The following is a 21,689-nucleotide window of genomic DNA, read 5'->3' as shown; positions in this document are numbered from 1 at the left end:
TATATAAAACCTATTGGCCTGGAGTTATGTCTTTGAGTGTGTGTTCCTCATTTATTGCCTGTGTGTGTACAACAAATGCTTAACACTACCCTCTGATAAGCCTACTGCTCGACCACACCACCACAAAAATAGAGCATTAGTATTATCTAATTTTCCCACTATCAACCTCTAAGGGGAAACCTTGGACTCTGTGCACACTATCTCTCACTTGAGATAGTATATACAGAGCAAACTTCCCACACTCATCCTCTTTTGTTGGGGGATGTTTTTGTGTAGGAAAATGCCTCTGTTGGCATGGTTACCCCCTAACATTTTGCCTTTTGTTGATGCTAGTAATGAGTGGAAGTGTGCTGGGACCCTGCTAACCAGGCCCCAGCACCAGTGTTTTTCCCCTAAACTGTACCTTTGTGTCCACAATTGGCACAGCCCTGGCACACAGATAAGTCCCTTGTAAATGGCATTCCTGGTACCAAGGCCCTGTGACCAGGGAAGGTATCAAATGGCTGCAGCATGTATTATGCCACCCTGGGGATCCCTCACTCAGCACACCCACACTGCCTCACAGCTTGTGTGTGCTGGTGGGGAGAAAAAGACTAAGTCGACATGGCACTACCCTCAGAGTGCCATGCCCACAACCCACTGCCTGTGGCATAGGTAAGTCACCCCTCTAGCAGACCTTACAGCCCTAAGGCAGGGTGCACTATACCACAGGTGATGGCATAGTTGCATGAGCACTACGCCCCTACAATGTCTAAGCCAATTCTTAGACATTATAAGTGCAGGGTAGCCATAAAAAGTTTATGGTCTGGGAATTTGTCAAACACAAACTCCACAGTTCCATAATGGCAACACTGAATACTGGGAAGTTTGGTATCAAAATTCTCAGCACAATAAATCCACACTGATGCCAGTGTGGGATGTATTGAGAAATGCACACAGAAGGCATCTTAGAGATGCCCCTAAATACCAGTCCAATTACTAGTGCTAGGCTGACCAGTTACTGCCAGTCTGCCACATCCAGATGGGTTTCTGGCCACATGGGGTGAGTGCCCTTGTCACTCCGTGGCCAGGAACAAAGCCTGTACTGGGAGGAGGTGCTTCACACCTCCCCCTGCAGGAACTAAAACACCTGGTGGTGAGCCTCAAAGGCTCAAGTCTGGTGTTACCGCGCCCCAGGGCACTCCAGCTAGTGGAGATGCCCGCCCCTCCAGACACAGCCCCCACTTTTGGCGGCAAGTCCGGAGCAGATAATGAGGAAAACAAGGAGGAGTCACCCTCCAGTCAGGACAGCCCCTAAGGTGTCCATAACTGAGGTGACCCCTGCCTTATGAAATCCTCCATCTTGTTTTGAAGGATTCCCCCCAATAGGATTAGGGATGTGCCCCCTCCCCACAGGGAGGAGGCATAAAGAGGACAGTAGACATTGGTTACTGCCTTGCAGACCTAAACTCCCCCCTAAATTGAGTATTTAGGGGCAACCCTGAACTCAGGATTTTAGATTCCTGACGACCTGAAGCAAGAAGAAGGACTGCTGATCTGAAAGCCCCGCAGAGACGACGGAGACAATAACTTACTTGGAACAGCCCTACCGGCCTGTCTCCAGACTCAAAGAACCTGCACAGTGATGCATCCAGCAGGACCAGCGACCTCTGAGGACTCAGAGGACTGCTCAGCAACCAAAGGACCAAGAAACTCCTGTGGACAGCGGCTCTGTCCAAGAAACAACCATCTTTAAAGGGACTCCAGCCTCACTCCGGAAGCGCGAGTCCTCAACACTCTGCACCCGATGCCCCCGGCCCGTGTCCAGAAGAACCAACACTGCAGAGAGGACCCCCAGGCGACTCCCACGACGACCTCCCTGCACCCCCACAGCGACACCTTTAGAGCCTGGTAACAATAGCACCCGATGCCTGGAAGAAGCAATACATCCGCAGCCCCCAGGCCAGAGAGAAACCAACTACCAGTGCAGGAGTGACCAGCAGGTGGCCCTCATCCTTGCCCAGTCGGTGGCTGTCCTGAGAAGCCCCTCTGTTTCCTGCCTGCATCGCCAGAGTGACAAAACCCCCCCCCCCCACCCCGGGTTTCTCCATTGATTTCTATCTAAAAACTGTAAACTTCGCACTTGTTTAGCGCACTACTCACCTGTTAGGGTCTCCAGGTGCTATACGCATACCGCTGTGGAACCCCTCCTGGCTTTTCCCTGTGAGACGCCCACTCCTGGAGAGCCCCAGGGTGAAGTCAGGCATCCAAGCGCTGTGAGGGCCGTTGTGGAGATTAAGCAAGCTATTGCCCAGAGTTACCGTGTGGGACCCATTAATTAGATTAGGCACTGAGGCGAGAATTATCTGGTCCAAGGGAATTGAGCCCAAGACCCGCTGAGGTGGGAATTGAACCTGGCCCCGGGCCAGATCTCTGCATCAGGGTCTACCGCTCTAACCATTGTGCCACACTTCTCCACTTCTCCATCTACAACCTGACACCTACTTTGCACACTGCACCCAGCCACTCCTGTGCCTATGAGGGTGTATTTAGTGTACCTGTTTGTGACCCCCGTGCTCTACAAAACCCCCCCTGATCTACTCCCCGAGGACGCAGTTACTTACCTGCTAGCAGACTGGAACCGGAGCACTCCAATTCTCATAGGCGCCTATGCTATTTGGGCCCTACTTTGACCACTGCAACTGCCCGGCCCTGTGTTGCTGGTGCTGGGTGTTTGGGGTTGACTTGAACGCCCAACAATGGGCTGCCTATGCCCCGGAGACTGAACTTGTAAGTGCTTTACTTACCTGAAAAACTAAGCAATACTTACCTCCCCCAGGAACTGTTGATTTTTGCACTGTGTCCACTTTTAAAATAGCTTATTGCCATTTTTGCCAAAACTGTGTACATTACTATTTTAATTCAAAGTTCCATTTTTACCTATGCCAAGTACCTTACAATTTATGTGCTTACTTGAATTCTGAATCTTGTGGTTCTAAAACAAATTAAGAAAATAATATTTTTCTTTATAAAAACCTATTGGCCTGGAGTTAAGTCTTTGAGTGTGTGTTCTCATTTATTGCCTGTGTGTGTACAACAAATGCTTAGCACTACCCTCTGATAAGCCTACTGCTCGACCACACTACCGCAAAATAGAGCATTAGTATTATCTGATAGGGACTTCTAGTTTCAGCTTCCTTACCTTAGAAATTTCCCCAGCCGTCAGACTGGATCTGGAGATTTTTCTTCAGGCAATACCGTTGCGCGTCGGTAGGTGGCATCGGCTGACTCTGCGGGCGTCGTTGGCGTCATAGTCGCCGTGATGACGTCGGGAGCAGTATATAGATGCCGCCCTCATGCAGTGACGTCAGTTCTTTTCTGTCCACACCATGCGCTGATCCGGAGAAGAGCTGCTACCCTGGTCTTTTTTCCAACCGTTTTGTCAAGTTTTTGTGAGAACTTGGTGCGTCGAGGATGTCCCCGAAGACCCGTTTCAAGCCGTGTGAGGACTGTCATCGTACGATGTCGGTGACGGATCCTCATCGGGTTTGTCTGTGGTGTCTCGACCGCGACCACGACCCGAAGTCAAGCTCAGAGTGCCGGGCCATGCACCCGAAGGCTTTGAGGGAGCAGCCCTTAAAGCTCATGGCGGCCCGGCACTCGACTCCGCGTAAGTCCCGGTCTCGATCGAGATAAAGATCTCGAAACCGGTCGCGGAGCCATCACCACTCGTCTTCTTCCAAATCCTCGGGTCAAGGTAAGAAGAAGAAGAAGTCAAAGAGATCTCATCGTTCTCCGACTGCGTCCGCACTTTCCCGAGTTTGCCAGAGCGACCTCGGCCAAGCTTAAAGAGTTTTAGGAGGCCATGCGCCTCATCTTTGGGCGGTCCGACCCCAATACGGCGCCTTCAGGTCCAAGGGGTTCGGATGAGGGGCCTTTGGGTTCCGCACTGGTGGCTATGACTATGGCCACTGAGGTCACCTCCGGATCCGCTCCAGACGTCGGTAGTGCCCACTATCGACATCGACCCAATTCTTATCCCCTACGACTCGGAGTCAGAGCAGCGTCGGCTGACGCTGCCTTTGACTTCGATGGGGCCTATTTGCCCCGTCTCGGATTCGGACTCTTTTTCTTATGGGTACGAAATTGGGAGGGATTGGAGGGGTCCCTGGACCCTTATGAATACCAGGATTACCCTTCTATGGACTGGGCTCAGCAATTGGGCGACGCCAGTGGTCTGGATACGTCTCCTGACTCTGGCATGCTGTCTCCTCCTACCGTGGCTACAGTGGAGGGAGCAACTTATGGTATGGTGGTCAGTAGGGCAGCTGAGGTCCTTGGTCTTGAGCTTCCCACTGTTGAGGTCAGGTCTAATCTCCTGATGGAGGTGCTTCAGCCTGGTGCTTCTACTTCAGAACCCTTTTTGCCATTTAATGAAGCCCTCACTGATGTCCTTTTGGGTACCTGGTCCCAACCCAACACGGGCTCCTGTGAATAGGACTATCTCACACCGCCATCGGCCCGCTCCAAACGACCCTAAATTTGTGTCCCAACACCCCACGCCTGAGAGTCTTGTTATCCAGTGTTCCTCTTCTTCAGGTGCATTCCCTTCCGCACCCCCGGACAGGGAATCCAAAAGGCTGGAACAGTTTGGCAAGAAGTCATTTTCTTCCTCCAGTCTCACACTGCTGTCTGTTAACACGCATGCCTTTTGGGCCGATATACCCATTCTTTGTGGGATACGGTTGCGCAAGTCCTGCCGCAGATACCGGAGGAGGCCTGTGCTATCATCGCCCAAGCTGTGAACAATGGGAGAGATGCAGCAAAGTTCACAATCCATTGTGTGCTGGACACAACTGACTCTGGGCAGATCAGTTGCTACAACGGTGGCCTTACGACGTGACGCCTGGTTGTGTACTTCTGGTTTTTCTGGGGATGTCCAACAGTCACTCATGGACATGCCCTTTGATGGCTCACGTCTCTTCGGAGACAAAGCGGACTCGTCCTTGGAGAGATTCAAGGATTCCCGGGCTACGGCTCGGTCCCTCGCTCTTTCCTCTGCCCCTCGTCCCCCACAGTCCGTTTTTCACCCCTTTCATGGCCACGGAAGAGGCTCCCTGTTGCATTCTCCACCCAGCCACTGTGCCACCCATGCTGTTCAGCCTCTGCGTGGCCAGGGACGCTGAATCCCATGTGGCCGTGGGACAGGGAACCAGATGTCTGCCCAGTCCACCTATGCCCCCACTGCATCCTCCAAACCCTCCTAGTCCGTCCCCTCACTCACGCCTAGTTGATGGCAGGATTTGCCATCACCTGCCCCACTGGGAAAACATCACTACGGACAGGTGGGTTTTGCAGATAGTTCAAAAGGGTTACTCCCTCCCTTTCGAATCTGCTCCTCCAACCATGCCTCCATCCTTCAGTCACCTTCCAGAGGATCATTTGACGCTTCTCTGTAAGGAAGTCGCAGCTCTCTTGACCAAGGGAGCTATAGAAAAGTTCCCTGTGCCCAAAGTAGGTTGTGGTTGTTATTCCCGCTGCTTTCTGATACCAAAAAAGGACAAGGGTTACGTCCTTTCCTAGACCTTCGGGACCTAAACTACTTCCTCAAGAAGGAGAAATTCAAAATGCTCACCCTGGCTTGGGTTCTGTCTGCTTGGACCCAGGAGACTGGACTTATTTCCACATCCCCATCCTGCCTGCCCACAGACGTTACCTACGATTTGTGATAGGTCACGAGCACTTTCAGTTTACCATGCTCCCCTTTGGCCTTATCAGCGCCCCTCGGTGTGCACGAAAGTGATGGCGGTGGTTGCAACACATCTGCGCAGTTTAGGGGTCTCAGTCTTCCCCTCCATCAATGACTGGCTGTTGAAGGCGTACTCGCCCCAGAAAGTCGTCTCCCACCTTCAGGCTACGGCGAACCTCTTGCACACGCTGGGGTTGATTATAATCGTGCAGAAGTCACACCTGACTCCCTCTCAGATGCTCAGGCTATGATTCCGATCTTTCAGCCTCTGTCTTGGGTTTTGGTGAGACTGACTCTGAGGCTGTTGGGCCTCATAGTCTCCTGCATCCCGCTAGTAACACATGCCAGATGCCAGATGGCATATGCGGGCTCTGCAGTGGGACCTAAAGTTCCAGTGGGTGCAGTATCAGGGGAATCTCTTCGACATTGTCCAGATCTCTGAGGGGACTGCAAAAGACCTGCAGTGGTGGCTTTTGAATCTGCATTGGGTCCACGGCAGATCCCTCTCCCTTGCCCAACCAGATCTCTTTATAGTGACAGATGCATCATTTCTGGCTTGGGGCAGCCACATGGGAGAGGCGGAGATCAGAGGGCTCTGGTCTTCTGAGGAGTCTGGGCTCCATATCAATCTTCTGGAGCTCCTGGCGATCAGGCTTGCAATGAAAGCATTCCCTCCCTCTCTCAGAGGGAAAGTGGTGCAGGTCTTCACTGACAATGCTACTGCCATGTGGTGCTGCATCAAGCAGGGCGGAGTAGGGTCCTGGTCCCTTTGTCAGGAGGCACTACGCCTCTGGACATGGCTGGAACATCAGGGCATTACCCTGATGGTTCAACATCTGGCGGGCTTCCTCAATGCCAGAGCAGACAAACTCAGCTGTCGATACGCAAGGTCTCTTTCAGCAGTGGGGAGAGCCTTGGTTAGACCTGTTCACCTACGCAGAGAACACGCATTGTCAGCTGTTTTGCGCGTTGGAATTTTTAAGGCAGCAGTCGCTAGGAGACGCTTTTTGTCTCGAGTGGAACTCTGGCCTCCTTTCCGCCTATACCTGTTCTGCCCAGAGTTCTCAAGAAAATCAGGAACGACCAGGCCCAAGTCATCTTGGTGGCTCCAGACTGGGCACAGAGAGTATGGTATCCAGAGCTATTGAGCATGTCCATCGATCCTCCACTCAGACTACCTCTTCGGGCGAATCTTCTGTCTCAGCAACAGGGGATGGTTCTTCACCCGAACCTGTTGAACCTCTGCCTGCATGCGTGGCGATTGAGCGGCGCCACTTGACGGCTTTTGCCCTTCCACCCGAAGTCTGCAATTTTATCTTGGCAGCCAGGCGTCCATCAGCCAAAACTGTATACATCTGTCGTTGGAATAAATTTGTGGCATGGTGTACCAACAAATCTGTTGATCCTCTTTCCGAGGTTCTTCTATTCATTCTTTCTTTGGCCCAGCAGGACTCTGCTTTGGGCTCCCTTAAAGGGTATTTATCTGCCCTTTCAGCCTTTCCTAGGCTACCTGAGCAGCCCTCACTCTTTAAATTCCCTATTGTGAGTAGATTCCTAAAAGGGCTCACCCATTTATTTCCTCCCACTCCATTTATCATGCCTCAGTGGGACCTTAATCTTGTACTTACTTACTTATACGTACCCACTTTGAGCCAATAAATAATTGTCCCTTGTGGTTCCTCACCTTCAAAACTGTCTTTCTGGTTGCTATCGCCTCGGCTCGCAGGGTGAGTGAGCTTCAGGCCCTTTCCTCAAAACCTCCATACTTGTCTGTGCACCCTGACAAAGTTGTGTTGAGCACTAAAGCTTCCTTCCTTCCTAAGGTGGTTACACCCTTTCATGTAGGCCAGTCCATCACTCTACCTACTTTCTACGCACCACCACATCCTTCCCATGAGGAGAGACTCCACCGTCTGGACCCAGAAGGAGCATTGGCGTTCTACCACAATAGTACTAAAGATTTCCGGGTGGACGATCAACTCTTCGTTGGGTTTGTGGATGCGGAAAAAGGGTGCAAAAGCGTACCATCTCTGAAGGGGTGCTTCTTTGCATCAAAATGTGCTACGCTTTGGCCAAAAAGAAACCTTCTGAAGGCTTGCTTGCTCATTCCACCAGATCAACTGCTGCTTCCACTGCGTTAGCACGCAGAGTTCCTGTCCTGGATATCTGTCAGGCAGCTACGTGGGCGTCCCTGCAAATGTTTGCTAAGCACTACTGCCTAGACAGTCAGGTCCGTCTGGACAGCTATTTTGGTCATTCGGTCCTGCTGGACTTCCTAGTATGATCTTTGTTTGCAGCCCACCACCGAGGATGGCATTGCTTGGGTATCTATTCTAAGGTAAGGAATCTGCAACTAGAAGTCTCTATCAGATGTACAAGACATATTCTAGTTGTAGATTCCTTACCGCCCACCCATCGTCCCCGCTTGCAAACTGATTTCTAGGGACAGGGATTCCCCCTTTCAGGTCCTTAGCTCTGGCGCACCAGTCTCAGTGTTCTTAGTGGCTCTGCGCTTTGGCGTGAAAATTCGTTAAAAGAAACTGACATCACTGCGCGAGGGCGGCGTCTATAAACTACTCCCGACGTCATCACGGCGACCACGATGCCAATGACGCCCGCTGAGTCGACCTGCCAACGAGCATGGGTATTGTTCGAAGAAAAATCTCCGGACCCAGTCTGATGTCTGGGTGAAATTCTAAGGTAAGGAATCTGCAACTAGAATGTCTCTACCAGATATTCAGTTTCCGAAGGTAAGTAACTTGTACATTAAAGCTTCATTCAGTTATTTAAAAAAATAAACAACTAGTGCCCCTCACATTAACAGGAAATTAGACTATATCCCTAATCAAAACCTTTTATGTTGAAAAGCGTTTTTGTGCATTAGACAACTCCTGTTCTATTGTGGACCGGTACACATGAGCGAAGGGTAAGGGTTATTGTTTGCGCTCGTTTCTTATTGTTTACTTGATTACAGTTGGTTTAAGAATAATTATGAAATCAGTTTTCTTTCTGTGTGTTCTGTGGTCACATATGTAGTAAGAGATCTTCAGTTTTTATTAATTCACTAAAGATATCCCAATAGGGAATATAATTCAAAAGTGCTCCTTAATAATACCGTTTGCACTGACCCCGCTGTTCGTTTGATCAGTGGAACCTAAGAATTGCATCTAAAGTCATATTGAGGACATTGAAGGGCAGAGTGAGGTTCTCAAATATATTGATGCCTAGATATATCCACTTACTTGTGAAGCTGTGGCGATAAAGACAAAAATGCCAAATAAATATATTTTCTTTCAATAGATGAATGATTTGTTAAGTGGCATATTTCATCACACCCCTACCCAAACCTACACCCTCTCACAGTATTGCTTTGTCTGACAGTTTGCTTATTTATTTTGTTGTGATTTCTTGGTTTTGATCACTTCACTTCCTGATTATTAACATGTGTTTGTTTTTCCTTCCCTTCTGCTTTTTCTATCCAATGTGCTTTGGAAGCATTCTTACAAGGTGGTACTCCCGAGTTGTCTTTCAGTTACCCCACCAGGAAATTGTTGACAGCTTAAAACTCTGCCTGATAGCTGCTTTACAGAAATACTATGAAGTAAGTCAAGTGCACATAGACCACAGAGAGCAGTATTGACAGATCGTTCACCTTTTCAAATGTGAAAGCTGTTACGACAGCAGTCCCATCTTACTAAAATATTAATTTGTTTTTGACACTTGAAAGTTACTATGCCCCATAAAAGACACATTTATTACTGTTGTGCCCTAAGCCCCATTCTTTATCGCACCATGGATGATATCCTTGCTTAGTTAAAAAACAGAACACAGTAAAAGGAAAGGCTGACTGTGTGTCTATGCTGCTTGTACTTTCACACAGTTGATCTTTCCTAGTGAATTCCTTTTCTCCACCTGAGGTATAAAAACTGGCTCGCCTAAATACTATGTTTAAGTTAGAGATTTCTAGAGTGCTATTTTGCTATTATTACATCCTTGCTTCAATGCCTAATTTCAGCTTCACGCTCATGTCTCAAGGATTAAATCACAGACTGAAGCCTGTTTTTGATTTGTGTTTTTTAGTTGCCTTATCAGTATTGTGGTTGTGGATAATAATATGCGGCTTTAATGTATATATTTGGTTGTATTTGTTTGGTGTGTGTAGCTGGTATTTACTCATTAAGATATTTTATCGTATCTTGTTCTGGTATCTTCATTGCCCATCCTTTATAATATGTGTGGGATCTACATATTAATTTCACAAGACTAGGCGTGAGATTTTGGGTGGATGTTATTTTTGTGTATCATATGTTGTCAAGGAGTGGTGTATTGGTTTGAGAGAAATTGAGTATTGTTCTGCACTTGATGATGTCCAAGCATATGGTGCCTCTGAACCCTGATAGTTGTACGTATATTCTTCTGAATTATGTGGTCTGTTACAGGTTGTGATTTTTTTTATGTGTTTTTGGTACTGTTAGGAAGATCTTGGATGTTGTGTGTTTCCTAGTGGATGATGCTGTTGTGTTCATAGTAGGGATGCAAGTACCAGTTGCATCTGTACACTCTATATTCAAATGTGTGGCCTTGACCAGTATGCACAGTTATGAGTGTTGTTTATTATCATGTGTGCTGTTATGACTTATTGAAACCCCAAAACAAGAAATATCTACAGTCTTCAAATGGATGCGAGGGTACTGTCAGTTGTGATATTTTGAATGTTTGTGTGTCATTGCTTTGATGGGAGTGCTCTTTTGAAGGATGGGTATTCCCTGATAGATGATATATCTGTACTTTGTTAGATGCATGCAAATATTTTATTTAAAGGTACCTGTTACATGTGTTATCCAAAAGTCTAGCTCTTTTAGTCCCTGGGTCCTTCTGGATATAGAGTTAGCCAGTGGAATAAAAGCAGACGTTAGACAATGCAATATTGCCCACTGGTAGGCATGCGTATATGACAGAAACCACCATTCTAGGCCAAAGCCTTAATGCACATGCAAACATCCATGCATTTGGTTACTGTCTCTTCACGTGATGGCAAGCAAATCTAGCGTGTAGGAACAACCTAGATGAGATTTTTCAAGACCTCTGCTTTCCCAGTGTACTGCTGCCTCCTTTCATGGACTCCTTTTGCTGGTGTGGCATCAGCCCTTTTTCTAAATCTAAAACTGTCGGTGATTCAGGTCCTTGTGTGGTGAACAGAGCATGTTAGTGTAGATAGATGTAATAAATGATTGAGAATGAGATTTTGGATAACAGTTGTACGAAGTTGGCTCTGTATATACTATTTCAAAGTAAGAAATAGTGTGCACAGAGTCCAAGGGTTCCCCTTAGAGGTAAGAGTGTGGCAAAAGTAGATAATTCTAATATTCTATTTTGTGGTAGTGTGGTCGAGCAGTAGGTTTATCAGAGGGTAGTGTTAAGCATTTGTTGTACACACACAGGCAATAAATGAGGAACACACACTCAGACTTACTCCAGGCCAATAGATTTTTATATTGAAATATATATTTCCTTAGTTTATTTTAAGAACCACAGGTTCAAGATTTACAGTTAATACTTTAAATAAATGTAAGGTACTTCACTTAGATACTTTAGGAACTTTGAATGAAAACAATATCGTGTACAGTCTTTGTAAAAATGGCAATAAGCTATTTTCAAAGTGGACACTGTGCAGTTCAAATCAACAGTTCCTGGGGGAGGTAAGTAAAGGTTAGTTTTGAAGGTAAGTAAAACACTTACATGTCTCAGGTTTGAGGCATAGGCAGCCCACCGTTGAGGGTTCAGGGCAACCCCAAAGTTACCACACCAGCAGCTCAGGGCCGGTCAGGTGCAGAGGTCAAAGAGGTGCCCAAAACACATAGGAGCCTATGGGGAACAGGGGTGCTCCGGTTCCAGTCTGCCAGTACTTGCGCCCTTGGGGGGCAGACCAGGGGGGTTTTGTAGAGCACCGGGGGGGGGGCACGAGAAGGCACACAAAGTACACCCTCAGCGGCATAGGGGCGGCCGGGTGCAGTAAGCAAAGCAGGCGTCGGGTTTTAGATTGAAAACAGTGGAGGGACCGGGGGGTCACTCTAGCGTTGCAGGCAGGCACAGGGGGGCTTCTCAGGACAGCCACCACCTGGGCTAAGCAGAGAGTCATCTGGGGGTCGCTCTTGCACTGAAGTTCGGTTCCTTCAGGTCCTGGGGGGCTGCGGGTGCAGTGTTGGTTCCAGGTGTCGGGTCCCTTGTTACAGGCAGTCGCGGTCAGGGGGAGCCTCTGGATTCTCTCTGCAGGCGTCACTGTGGGGGCTCAGAGGAGGTCGTCTCTGGTTACTCACGGGCTCGCAGTCACCGGGGAGTCCTCCCTGGGGGTGTTGGTTTTCTGCAGTTCGAGCCGGGGGCGTCGGGTGCATAGTGTGAATTCTCACGCTTCCGGCAGGAAACGTGAAGTCTTTGGAAGTTGCTTTTTTGTTGCAAAAAAGTTTCAGGTTTTGAACAGGGCCGCTCTTCACAGGAGTTTCTTGGTCCTGTAGTCCAGGGCAGTCCTCTGAGCCTTCAGAGGTCGCTGGTCCCTGTCGTATGCGTCGTCGGAGCAGGTTTTCAAAGTTAGAGACAGGCCGGTAGGGCTGGGGCCAAATCAGTTGTCGTCTTCCTCCTTCTCTGCAGGCTTGTAGGTCAGCAGTCCTTCTTTCTTCAGGTTGCAGGAATCTTATTTCCTGGGTTCTCGGGTTCCCCTAAATACTAAATTTAGGGGTGTGTTTAGGTATGGGAGGGCAGTAGCCAATGGCTACTGTCCTTGAGGGTGGCTACACTCTCTTTGTGCCTCCTTCCTGTGGGGAGGGGGGCACATCCCTAATCCTATTGGGGGAATCCTCCAAACTCAAGATGGAGGATTTCTCAAGGCAGGGGGCACCTCAGCTCTGGGCACCTTAGGGGCTGTCCTTACTGGTGGGTGACTCCTCCTTGTTTTTCTCATTATCTCCTCCATCCTTGCCGTCAAAAGTGGGGGAAGTGGCCGGAGGGGCCGGCATCTCCCCTAGCTGGGATGCCCTGGGGCACTGTAACAAACGGGGTGAGCCTTTGAGGCTCACCACCAGGTGTTACAGTTCCTGTAGGGGGAGGTGAGAGCACCTCCACCCAGTACAGGCTTTGTTCCTGGCCACAGAGTGACAAAGGCACTCTCCCCATGTGGCCAGCAACATGTCTGGTGTGTGGCAGGCTGGCAGGAACTGGTCAGCCTACACTAGAAGTCGGGTATGTATTCAGGGGGCATCTCTAAGACGCCCTCTGGGTGTATTTTACAATAAATTGCACACTGGCATCAGTGTGCATTTATTGTGCTGAGAAGTTTGGTACCAAACTTCCAAGTTTTCAGTGTAGCCATTATGGAACTATGGAGTTCGTGTTTGACAAACTCCTAGACCATATACTCTTATGGCTACCCTGCACTTACAATGTCTAAGGTTTTGCTTAGACACTGTAGGGGCATAGTGCTCGTGCACATATGCCCTCACCTGTGGTATAGTTCACCCTGCCTTAGGGTTGTAAGGCCTGCTAGAGGGGTCACTTACCTATGCCACAGGCTGTGTGAGGCTGGCATGGCACTCTGAGGGGGGTGCCATGTCGACTTAGTCATTTTCTCCCCTCCAACACACACAAGCTGTGAAGCAATGTGCATGTGCTGAGTGAGGAGCCCCTAGGGTGGCATAAGACATGCTGCAGCACTTAGAGACCTTCCCAGGTATCAGGGCCCTTGGTACCAGTTACAAGGGATTTACCTGAGTGCCAGGGTTGTGCCAATTGTGGGGACAAAGGTACAGTTTAGGGAAAGAACAGTGGTGCTGGGGGCTGGTTAGCAGGGTCCCAGCACACTTTCAAATCATAACTTAGCATCAGCAAAGGCAAAAAATTAGGGGGTAACCATGCCAAGGAGGCATTTCCTTACAACAGTTGATAGGTAAGGGGATGTAGGATTTACCATGCTTTTTGCTGGAACTTGTCTCTCATCTATGTATCGGCTTCTCCTGTATTATTTGATTTGTTCTGGCTGATTAATTTGTAGATGTTTCTTCAGTGTTGAATTACTTTGAGTTCAGATGATTGGATCCTAAAGAATTTGATTTGTACTGCTTGCAGCTTCTTGATCTTAGTCTGATGGCTGCTCAATTTTATTATACTTTGTGGCATCATAGATTTTTTTCCTTAGAGGGTTGAACTTTGTGGTGGCTGGCGGGAAGAACACAAACAGATTGTCAACTAGCATTTTTTTTTCTGCTTTGTTGAGATTGAGCTTTTCTTTTTACCCATTTTGATGATGATTTGTGCGTTGTTGACAAAGTTGTAGTATGAGTGAGTGAACAAGTGCATGAAAAAGACCAGCAGGTAGGGCTAAATGTTGAATAGAGAAGGTTCTTTCTGTAGTATGCAGATGTTGTCCATGTACGGGCAGAACGTGTCTCTCTAATGTTTTGGCTGCAGCCACTGCTCTGCTTCTTGTGACGAGTGTGCCATGATGCACCCGAAGGTGATGATAATGTGGAGGCAAATTTGTATGCTACAGAATATAAGAAGTGTTAGTGTTTGAAGCAGCAGCCCTGGTCTTGGTCCAAGTCACTTGGCTGCTTCGGATCACAGTCTCGCTCTTGCAAGAATCTTGGTTTTGCTAATAAATGACTGGCCAGTCGAAATCAGGAGAGATCTGCTTAGTCAGCGCTTAGAGGGCCCTCCCCTCCATAGTCCACCAACCCCAGACCCCTTCTGAAATTGGTCCCGGCATGCCCCGATTTCTCTCCATCTTAGTCTTCCCACCCCAGACTCTCTGCCCTGTGCTGATTCCTGTCCACAGTTCTTCTCCTAATTCTAGATCTCTACTGATTCCTGCTGTGCCGACGCTGCTGCCAACTCTGCTGCTTCTCGGACAGATTCGATCTGGTGCTAGTCTCTGAGCCAGAGTCGACATTGGCCTATACCACAGCTATGTTGCACTATGAAAAGAACCAAGTGGCAACCAAACTGAATACTAACCTCCTCCAGACACCTGTATTATCAGAGTCCTGCTGGTATACAGCCCTGGGGTTGTAACAATTACCTCAATAAGAACAATGAGAGAGTTTCAAACATCCCTGAACACCGCACTCTCACCCCACCGCCTCCTATCCGTTTTTCACCAATGCAGGCCTATTTATTTGTATTTGACTTACCATTGCTGTTGGTTTAGAAACCTTCCAGGGCGTGCCTTAGAATCTATACCTGGTCCAGTAACAGAAGAGAGTGCTTTTTTCCAGCATTCGTGCATAGGACAGTGGATTTTCAACTGTCCAATGTGGAAAGAAAATCTAATTTACTAACTGAAATCCTTCATCTGCCAGCCTCTACAAGAGCTTCTTTTTCCCTTCAATGAGGCATTTGCGGCCACTTTAATGGCCAGTTAGGTGAAGCTGTGCTCAGTCTCTTGGAATGAGTCAACCTGTGGTTAGGTGACATAGACCAGCACCTGTTGATAACATTCCTCCTGCAGCACCTGACTATGTAAAGTCTTGTGGTCAAGTGTCAACCAGCAAGGTTAACCCATATGCTTTCCCCACTATAACTTCATTTGGGCAAATGTTATTCTTCGTAGGCATTCTACGCTTACATTCTCTGAAAACACTTTGCCTCCTGGGTAGATAATCATACATTGTGGGATATAGCCGGCAAGATCTTACCGGCCTTTCTGAAAGAAGCAACATTTGCTTAATCATACTGGATGCCGGTCACTCCACTCCTCATTAGTGACGCTATTAAGACCATGTAGGGGCCAGGGGTGCTATTCCTGCTACTTTCTCATACCCAAGAATGGTGGAATGATCAGACCCATTCTAGAAATTTGGCATTGGAATGCCTTCCTACAATAGGAAAAAAATCAGGCTGCTCACACTGGCTAAGGCTTTTTCTGCTCTTGATCCAGAAGACTGCATGGTGTCCTTAGACTTGCAGAACACACATTTTTATATTCCCATTCTGCCATCCTACAGAAGCTTTCTACAATTTACGGTGGGGTTGGAACACTTCCAGTTTGCTGTTTTGACTATCGTTGTAACCTCCAGTGTTCACAAAAGTGACGGTAGTCTTTACAGTTTATCTGTGAATGTAGGGGATTGATGTTTGTTTTTCCCTGTACCTCACAGACTTTCTTCACAAGACAGACTTGCTGCAGTTAGTCGTGGAGCACTTTGGATCACGGTGGCCCTTCTGTTTTCCCAGGGGTTTTCCATCAGCAAACTAAAGAACCCACCTCATAACTGCATAGAGGAGTCCTGTTTAGGGACTGTGCTTGAAAGAGTGGTGTTCAAGGCATTTCCACCACTGCAGTGAGTCCTGGATATTCAGAATATGATTTTGATGTTTCAGGCTCAGTCCTGGGTCTCACTTAGAATTTTTCTGAGGTTTCCTGGGCTCCTAACCTCTTGCATTCTTATTTTCCCATGTGGCAAACTTGCATTTCAAAGGGCTCTTTAGCAGGACAGTCTGTGAAACTCCATCCATATCTAATCAGCCTTTTGGAGCTTTGAGCCATCTGGCTGGGCCCTAAAGCCTTCCAACCAACTATCGAAGGAAAGCTGATACAGGTTCTTACAGAAAACATGATCTCCATGTAGTACAGCAACATTCAGGACGGAGTGTGGTCCAGTACCCTGTGACAGGAGGCTCTGTGCTTTTTGGGGGAGCTGGATCATCAGGGTATCTTCCTGATGAACAATCACCTGGCAGTGTCTCTAATGCAAGTGCAGACATCTGCCGGTGGACCAAGAATGGCGTCTTCAACTCAGGGTAAATCAGGGAATCTTTGACTAGAGCAACATGCCTTTACTGGATCTTTTCACCTGCACCAATAACCTGCAGTGTTCAGACTGCTGAGTGTTGGCGTTTCTACCAGGAAGGTTATTAGGAAACCTGTTCCACCCTCGATGGAACACAGGCCTCCTGTACACATTGCCACCATTTCCTCTTCTGCCTCATGTTCTGAGGAAAGGTAGGACTGATCAGATCCAAGTCACTTTGGTAGCCCCGGACTGAACCAGGAGTGTGTGGACCCCGAGGGTTCTGGGCCTAGATTGACCCCTGACAAGTGAGCAGTTTTAATTTGCCATCTGAAGTAGTGAATGTGATCCTAAATCCAGACATAACTTGACCAAATGTGTTTATTCAGGGCAATGGGAGAAGTTTGTGGCCTGGGGTAGGAATCGGCAGCTCAATCCCTTACAGCAGCGGCTCCCTGGTGCGCCTTCATAACTATCTGGGGCTCCACAGTGAAAGAGTGCCTGAAAACAATGAATACCCAGTCAGAGAGATGTGCATTAACCCTTATCCAAACTACAGAGTGCTTTCAAAAAACGATTATATAATTATCTGAATGTCTGCGTGTTGAGCGCTCTGAAATCCCACGTGCAGCTCACCTGCAGTAATAGCAGCTTTAAGCATGTTTTAGCCGGCAGGGCAGCAGAAAGTGATATACTCCGAAGGCCCATTGCAAGACAGGCGCGCGCATAATGACCTACTAACACCTGAATCTTCTTGCACCATGAAACCTCCTGTCTAATTCTGTGGATGAGACACAAAGACAGCCCTGTAATTATATCCCACCCTGATCTGACAATGTAACTAGCTGCTTCTGTGGCAGCAAGACAGAACATAGTTTAACACAATTGAATCCCAGAACTTCAATAATGAGTTGACAGAGTAACAGTTCAGACCTCCAATGATCTGCCTCCAGTCCCCAAGGACGTCTGGGACGCCAGTTCTCCCTGCTCCAGGCTGCCTGTTTTGACATTTGGCATGGCTCACTTCCGGTTGAAGATAGTAGCATCCATGGCAGGACAGGCTGGAAAGTTGCTCTTAACTTAGCAGCAAGGAGGTATTCTTTTGAGCAGTTGCCAGGTAATCGCAAGCTCTGTGTGAGTAGACCAGGCCAGCTGAACTCCTGATCGAGCCAAGAGAATGGTTTGGTTATTGTGAACTCTTGCAAACCATGTTTCCTTTGAACCTGTAGATGTTGTGGGTCCAATATGCGATTCTGTGTTAACCAGCTTCCCTCATCAGTGAGTTTGTGTTCTTACAATGTTTTGATGATAGCTGTGTGAGTTCGACTTTGTCACCCTGCTGGTCCTCTTGTTTTTGGCCAGGGTGCTTCAATGAACGTCTTTGATCCAGTAGCCCTAATGTATGTGACCTAACTGCCCCAAGTGTATGTGAGTAAGCCATCTTTCTGAATAATCTGTGTGATCCAGCTATCCGTGTGCCTGAGTGAGACCCAAGGACCCCATTGTATTTCTGAGAGTTACTCAGTTGTATATATGTGTGTGTGTGTGTGCTATCTGTCGCAATTTACGTGCAGATGTGACCTGACAGTTAAATTGGTCCAGAGACAATTAAATGCCATTTGTTTTAAATGTATGAGTCCATAGGTGGTGCAGTTTTCTCATGTGGAGCCCCATACTATGCAACTAGTGTGCTTCACGTTTCCATGTTCCTGCCGTCCCATAGCAAGTAAATGGTCTCTGACATAAGCCTTTTCCTACCTTCCCAGTGAGATCCCATGGTGTTTGTTCACTGTAATTCTAATAAATGACGAGACAGCAGCTTATCTCCACTTCAAGTACCACGAAGGTGGCTTAGATTAGTGCAGAGATCTTAGAATAATTCGCAGAGTATACGTCTGAATCCTCAAAAGGTCACACATCATTTTCTCATTGTAAGGTTGGCAAAATCAGTATATTTACACATGGAATTTTCACAATAGGAAGGGGCACCTCAGGAAAATGTAACGCTACCTCTTCCCTCACTTTAATTACCAACAACAGAAAAAGTGATCTCCTCCAACTTGCTAAATAGTGTTTAAAAGCTCCATATGCAGACCCCAATGTTGAAGAGTATTGTTTATTACTTAACCAGTTAACGTTTTTTGTTTTGTTTATTAAACTACTGTTATAGTTTTGTATTTTTTACATCTATGATTATGATACCTTCATTGCCTTCATCCCAATTATTTTCAGGCAGAAAATTGAAAGTACTCTTGAGGCTGTGCTTACATCCCTCCACTTGCCAAAAAAAGGTAACATAATGGAGAGCCGCAGCCATGGGTCCAAAAAGTTTTGGAACCACTGCCTTACAGGCTAAATTATCAGATGTGTTATTGTTTTTGTCCCCGACTCAGCAAGGCTTTACAATGGGCTGGCCTTTTTATCTTTACTAGACCAGCCTTCTTTATACAAGTCACCTGAAGCAGTCTTGCAGTTTCTGAAAGGCTTGACCCTTCATTTTCTCTGAATGGGGCCTTAATTTGGTCCTGTTTCTCTTCTGCAATCTGTTTGAGCCTATACAGAGCCTTGTGTCTACTGACGATCAAGACTGTTTTTCTTATAGCTGTCACTTCAACACACTGTCAGTGAACTGCAAGTATTGACAATGCAACCTCCATACACCACCTTATTCCCCGGCAAATTAGTGCTGAGGGTCCATGATGCCTTTGTGCCCTAATATATGTTGTTTTTTAGGTTGCCAAGAATGTCTTGGTAAGGCTCGAGGCTGCACATGTTATGAATACGTTTGAAGAGTTCTGAACAGTTGACTATGACTATTCTTGCTGATAGGTGTGTTTTTTAGGCTTTCTATATTATGACATGGCAAACTCTAACATGATATTTTGTCTTATTACTACTGCAATCGCACTTAGATATTTATATGTTAAATTGCTTTTGCTGAACACTATCAGGTATAAGGCTTCAATAGCGCTATATAAAAAAAAATGGAAATAACAAAGTAAAATATTATTTTTGTTAAATAGTTGCACCATTTTTCTACAAGGGTCTTGTTTTCTAGTTCCATTTTCCTCAGATCACTTTTTAATCAGGTAGCTATTATATTCCACACATTTTTATGGTACCTTGTGATGGGTATCAGGGTGTTGCAGTTTTTATTGGGCCCGCTATTGTTGTGTTTTGTGATATTGCTAAGGGGTCTGATCTTGAGAGTCGAGGGGGGTTGTACTCAATGAGTGTACTATGTAAGGTATCTGAATACATCTAATTGTGACAACCACTTAAAGCTTAGTTAAAAGTGGTCTAGTGAATGTGTTGTTTTTTGGGAAGGAGCTGCTGGAGGAGGGACGGTGGTAAGACCACATCCCAGAGTGGACAATAGCAAGGATCTTGTTACCTCCAGGAGTGTGGGATTTAGGTTGAATCCTGAGAGCCTTCTTCGAAATGAGGAATCAGTAAGTTTCTTTCAGTAATTATTCATTGTTCACCAGACTTCAACCAGCGATTATTCTGGATGAAAAAAGGCATATCCATGTTCCTGTGGATCTTGTAATACCTGTTGGGGTTGATAACTGTTACCAACCCCATTGAGAATTCTGGGGCATCAGACTGGATCGGGAGATTTTTGTGAGCAGTACACCTGCGCACCCTCGTTCGGCTCCACGTTTGTTGCCCAAGCTAGCTATGACCTCAAGGGTTCCTATATAGGCACCACCCTGATGTGCTGACATCCTGTCCCTTCTTTCCACACCAGTAAGCGCTGATCCAAAGAGAGCTACTCCTCAGTCAATTTTTGGCTTTTTTTGACTTTTTGTCGAAGCACTTTTTCAGTGTCCTACTCTTGGTGCGTCGAGGATGTCCTCCAGAAAGCCGGCTACAAGCCCTGTGCATCCTCTTATTGGGTGATGTCTGTGACGGGTCCGCTCCCTGTGTGTCTTTAGTGCCTGGAGCTCGACCATGACCCAAATCGGGCTCAGAGTGTTGGGTCATGCATCCAAAGGCTTTGAGGGAGCATTCTCTGAAGCAAATGGGGCACAACACTCGAATCCACGCAAGTCGAGATCTTGTTTGAGAAGAAGTTCCTCAGATTAGTCACAGAGTTCACAATCGTCGTCAGCCCACTCCAAGTCCTCAGGGCGATTGGGTCAGTCGATGCATAAGAAGTCGTCCAAGAAGTTGAAGCGTTCTTCAACTTCGCCTCCTTCGTTGGCTGACGAGACAAAGGGGCATCAACGCTCTAGGCCTTGTTTTGCAGATCTTACGCCTGGGCCGGCTCCGTGTCTCCCAGAGTTTCCAGGAGTGACCGCTGCCCAATTCAGAGAGTTTTATGAGGCCATGCACCTCTATTTTGGGCAGCCTGACACCGCTTGAGCACCTTCAGGTCCCACGGGGTCAGAAGGGACCCCTTCAGGTTCTGTACCAGTGCCAAGGGGCATTCAGGGCTCCAGTACTGTATCGGCATCAGCATTGGTCATAGTACCTCGACCTTACCCAACACCGGCCCTGACGCTTCAGGCACTGTCTGCACCCATGGGCGACACCATCCCCATTGTGATCCCCGACACGTAGCCAAATGGGCGTCATACGATGCAAATGCCGACAGGAGCCTTACCTCCTAGATCAGATCCTGAGTCCTTTTGCTATGGGTTAGGCTTCAGGGATGAATGGTAAAGGTCGCTGGACCCTTTAGAATACTAGCCCCATGAAGGAATGGACTGACATGAAGACTTAGATGAGGCCAATGGTCTGGATACTTCTCCAGATACTGGCATGCTTTCTCCCCCCTACTGTTGCTACGGAGGAGTGATCGTATTATGCTATGGTGGTAAAAAGAGTGGCTGAGGTCCTGGAACTTCAACTGCCTTCGGTGGCCATCAAGACTAATCCCTTGACAGAGGTGCTACAATGGGGAACTTCTGCCTCAAAAGCCCTGCTCCCGTTTAATGAGGCCCTCACTGATGTCCTACTGGGTACCTGGTCCAAACCCAGCACAGTGGCTCCTGTGAACATGATGATTGCTCTCCGCCATCACCCCGCACAGCAGTACCCAAGTTTCTTGACACAATTCCCCACCCCTGAGAGCTTGGTGATCCAAGCCTGTACCTCCCAGGGCACATTCCCTTCCACTCTCCTGGATAAGGAATCCAAAAGTTTGGACTTGCTTGTGAAGAACATGTTTTGCGCAT

The 21,689-nt window shown here is 47.5% G+C and overlaps 1 protein-coding gene across 2 annotated transcripts in view; it reads left to right on the top strand.

The window, feature by feature from the left end:
• Window positions 1–21,689, top strand: part of PIWIL2 (piwi like RNA-mediated gene silencing 2) — a 1,291,255-nt gene that overhangs the window by 1,119,171 nt on the left and 150,395 nt on the right. For both annotated transcript variants that reach the window (XM_069213952.1, XM_069213950.1), the window contains exon 22: window positions 9,224–9,329. In XM_069213952.1, coding sequence (XP_069070053.1) covers window positions 9,224–9,329 — 106 coding nt within the window. The remainder of the gene's footprint in view (window positions 1–9,223; window positions 9,330–21,689) is intronic.

This window comes from Pleurodeles waltl, chromosome 11, assembly GCF_031143425.1.
Source record: "Pleurodeles waltl isolate 20211129_DDA chromosome 11, aPleWal1.hap1.20221129, whole genome shotgun sequence".
In the NCBI taxonomy this organism is placed as follows: Eukaryota; Metazoa; Chordata; class Amphibia; order Caudata; family Salamandridae; genus Pleurodeles; species Pleurodeles waltl.
This window is presented reverse-complemented; position numbering and strand designations above follow the sequence as displayed.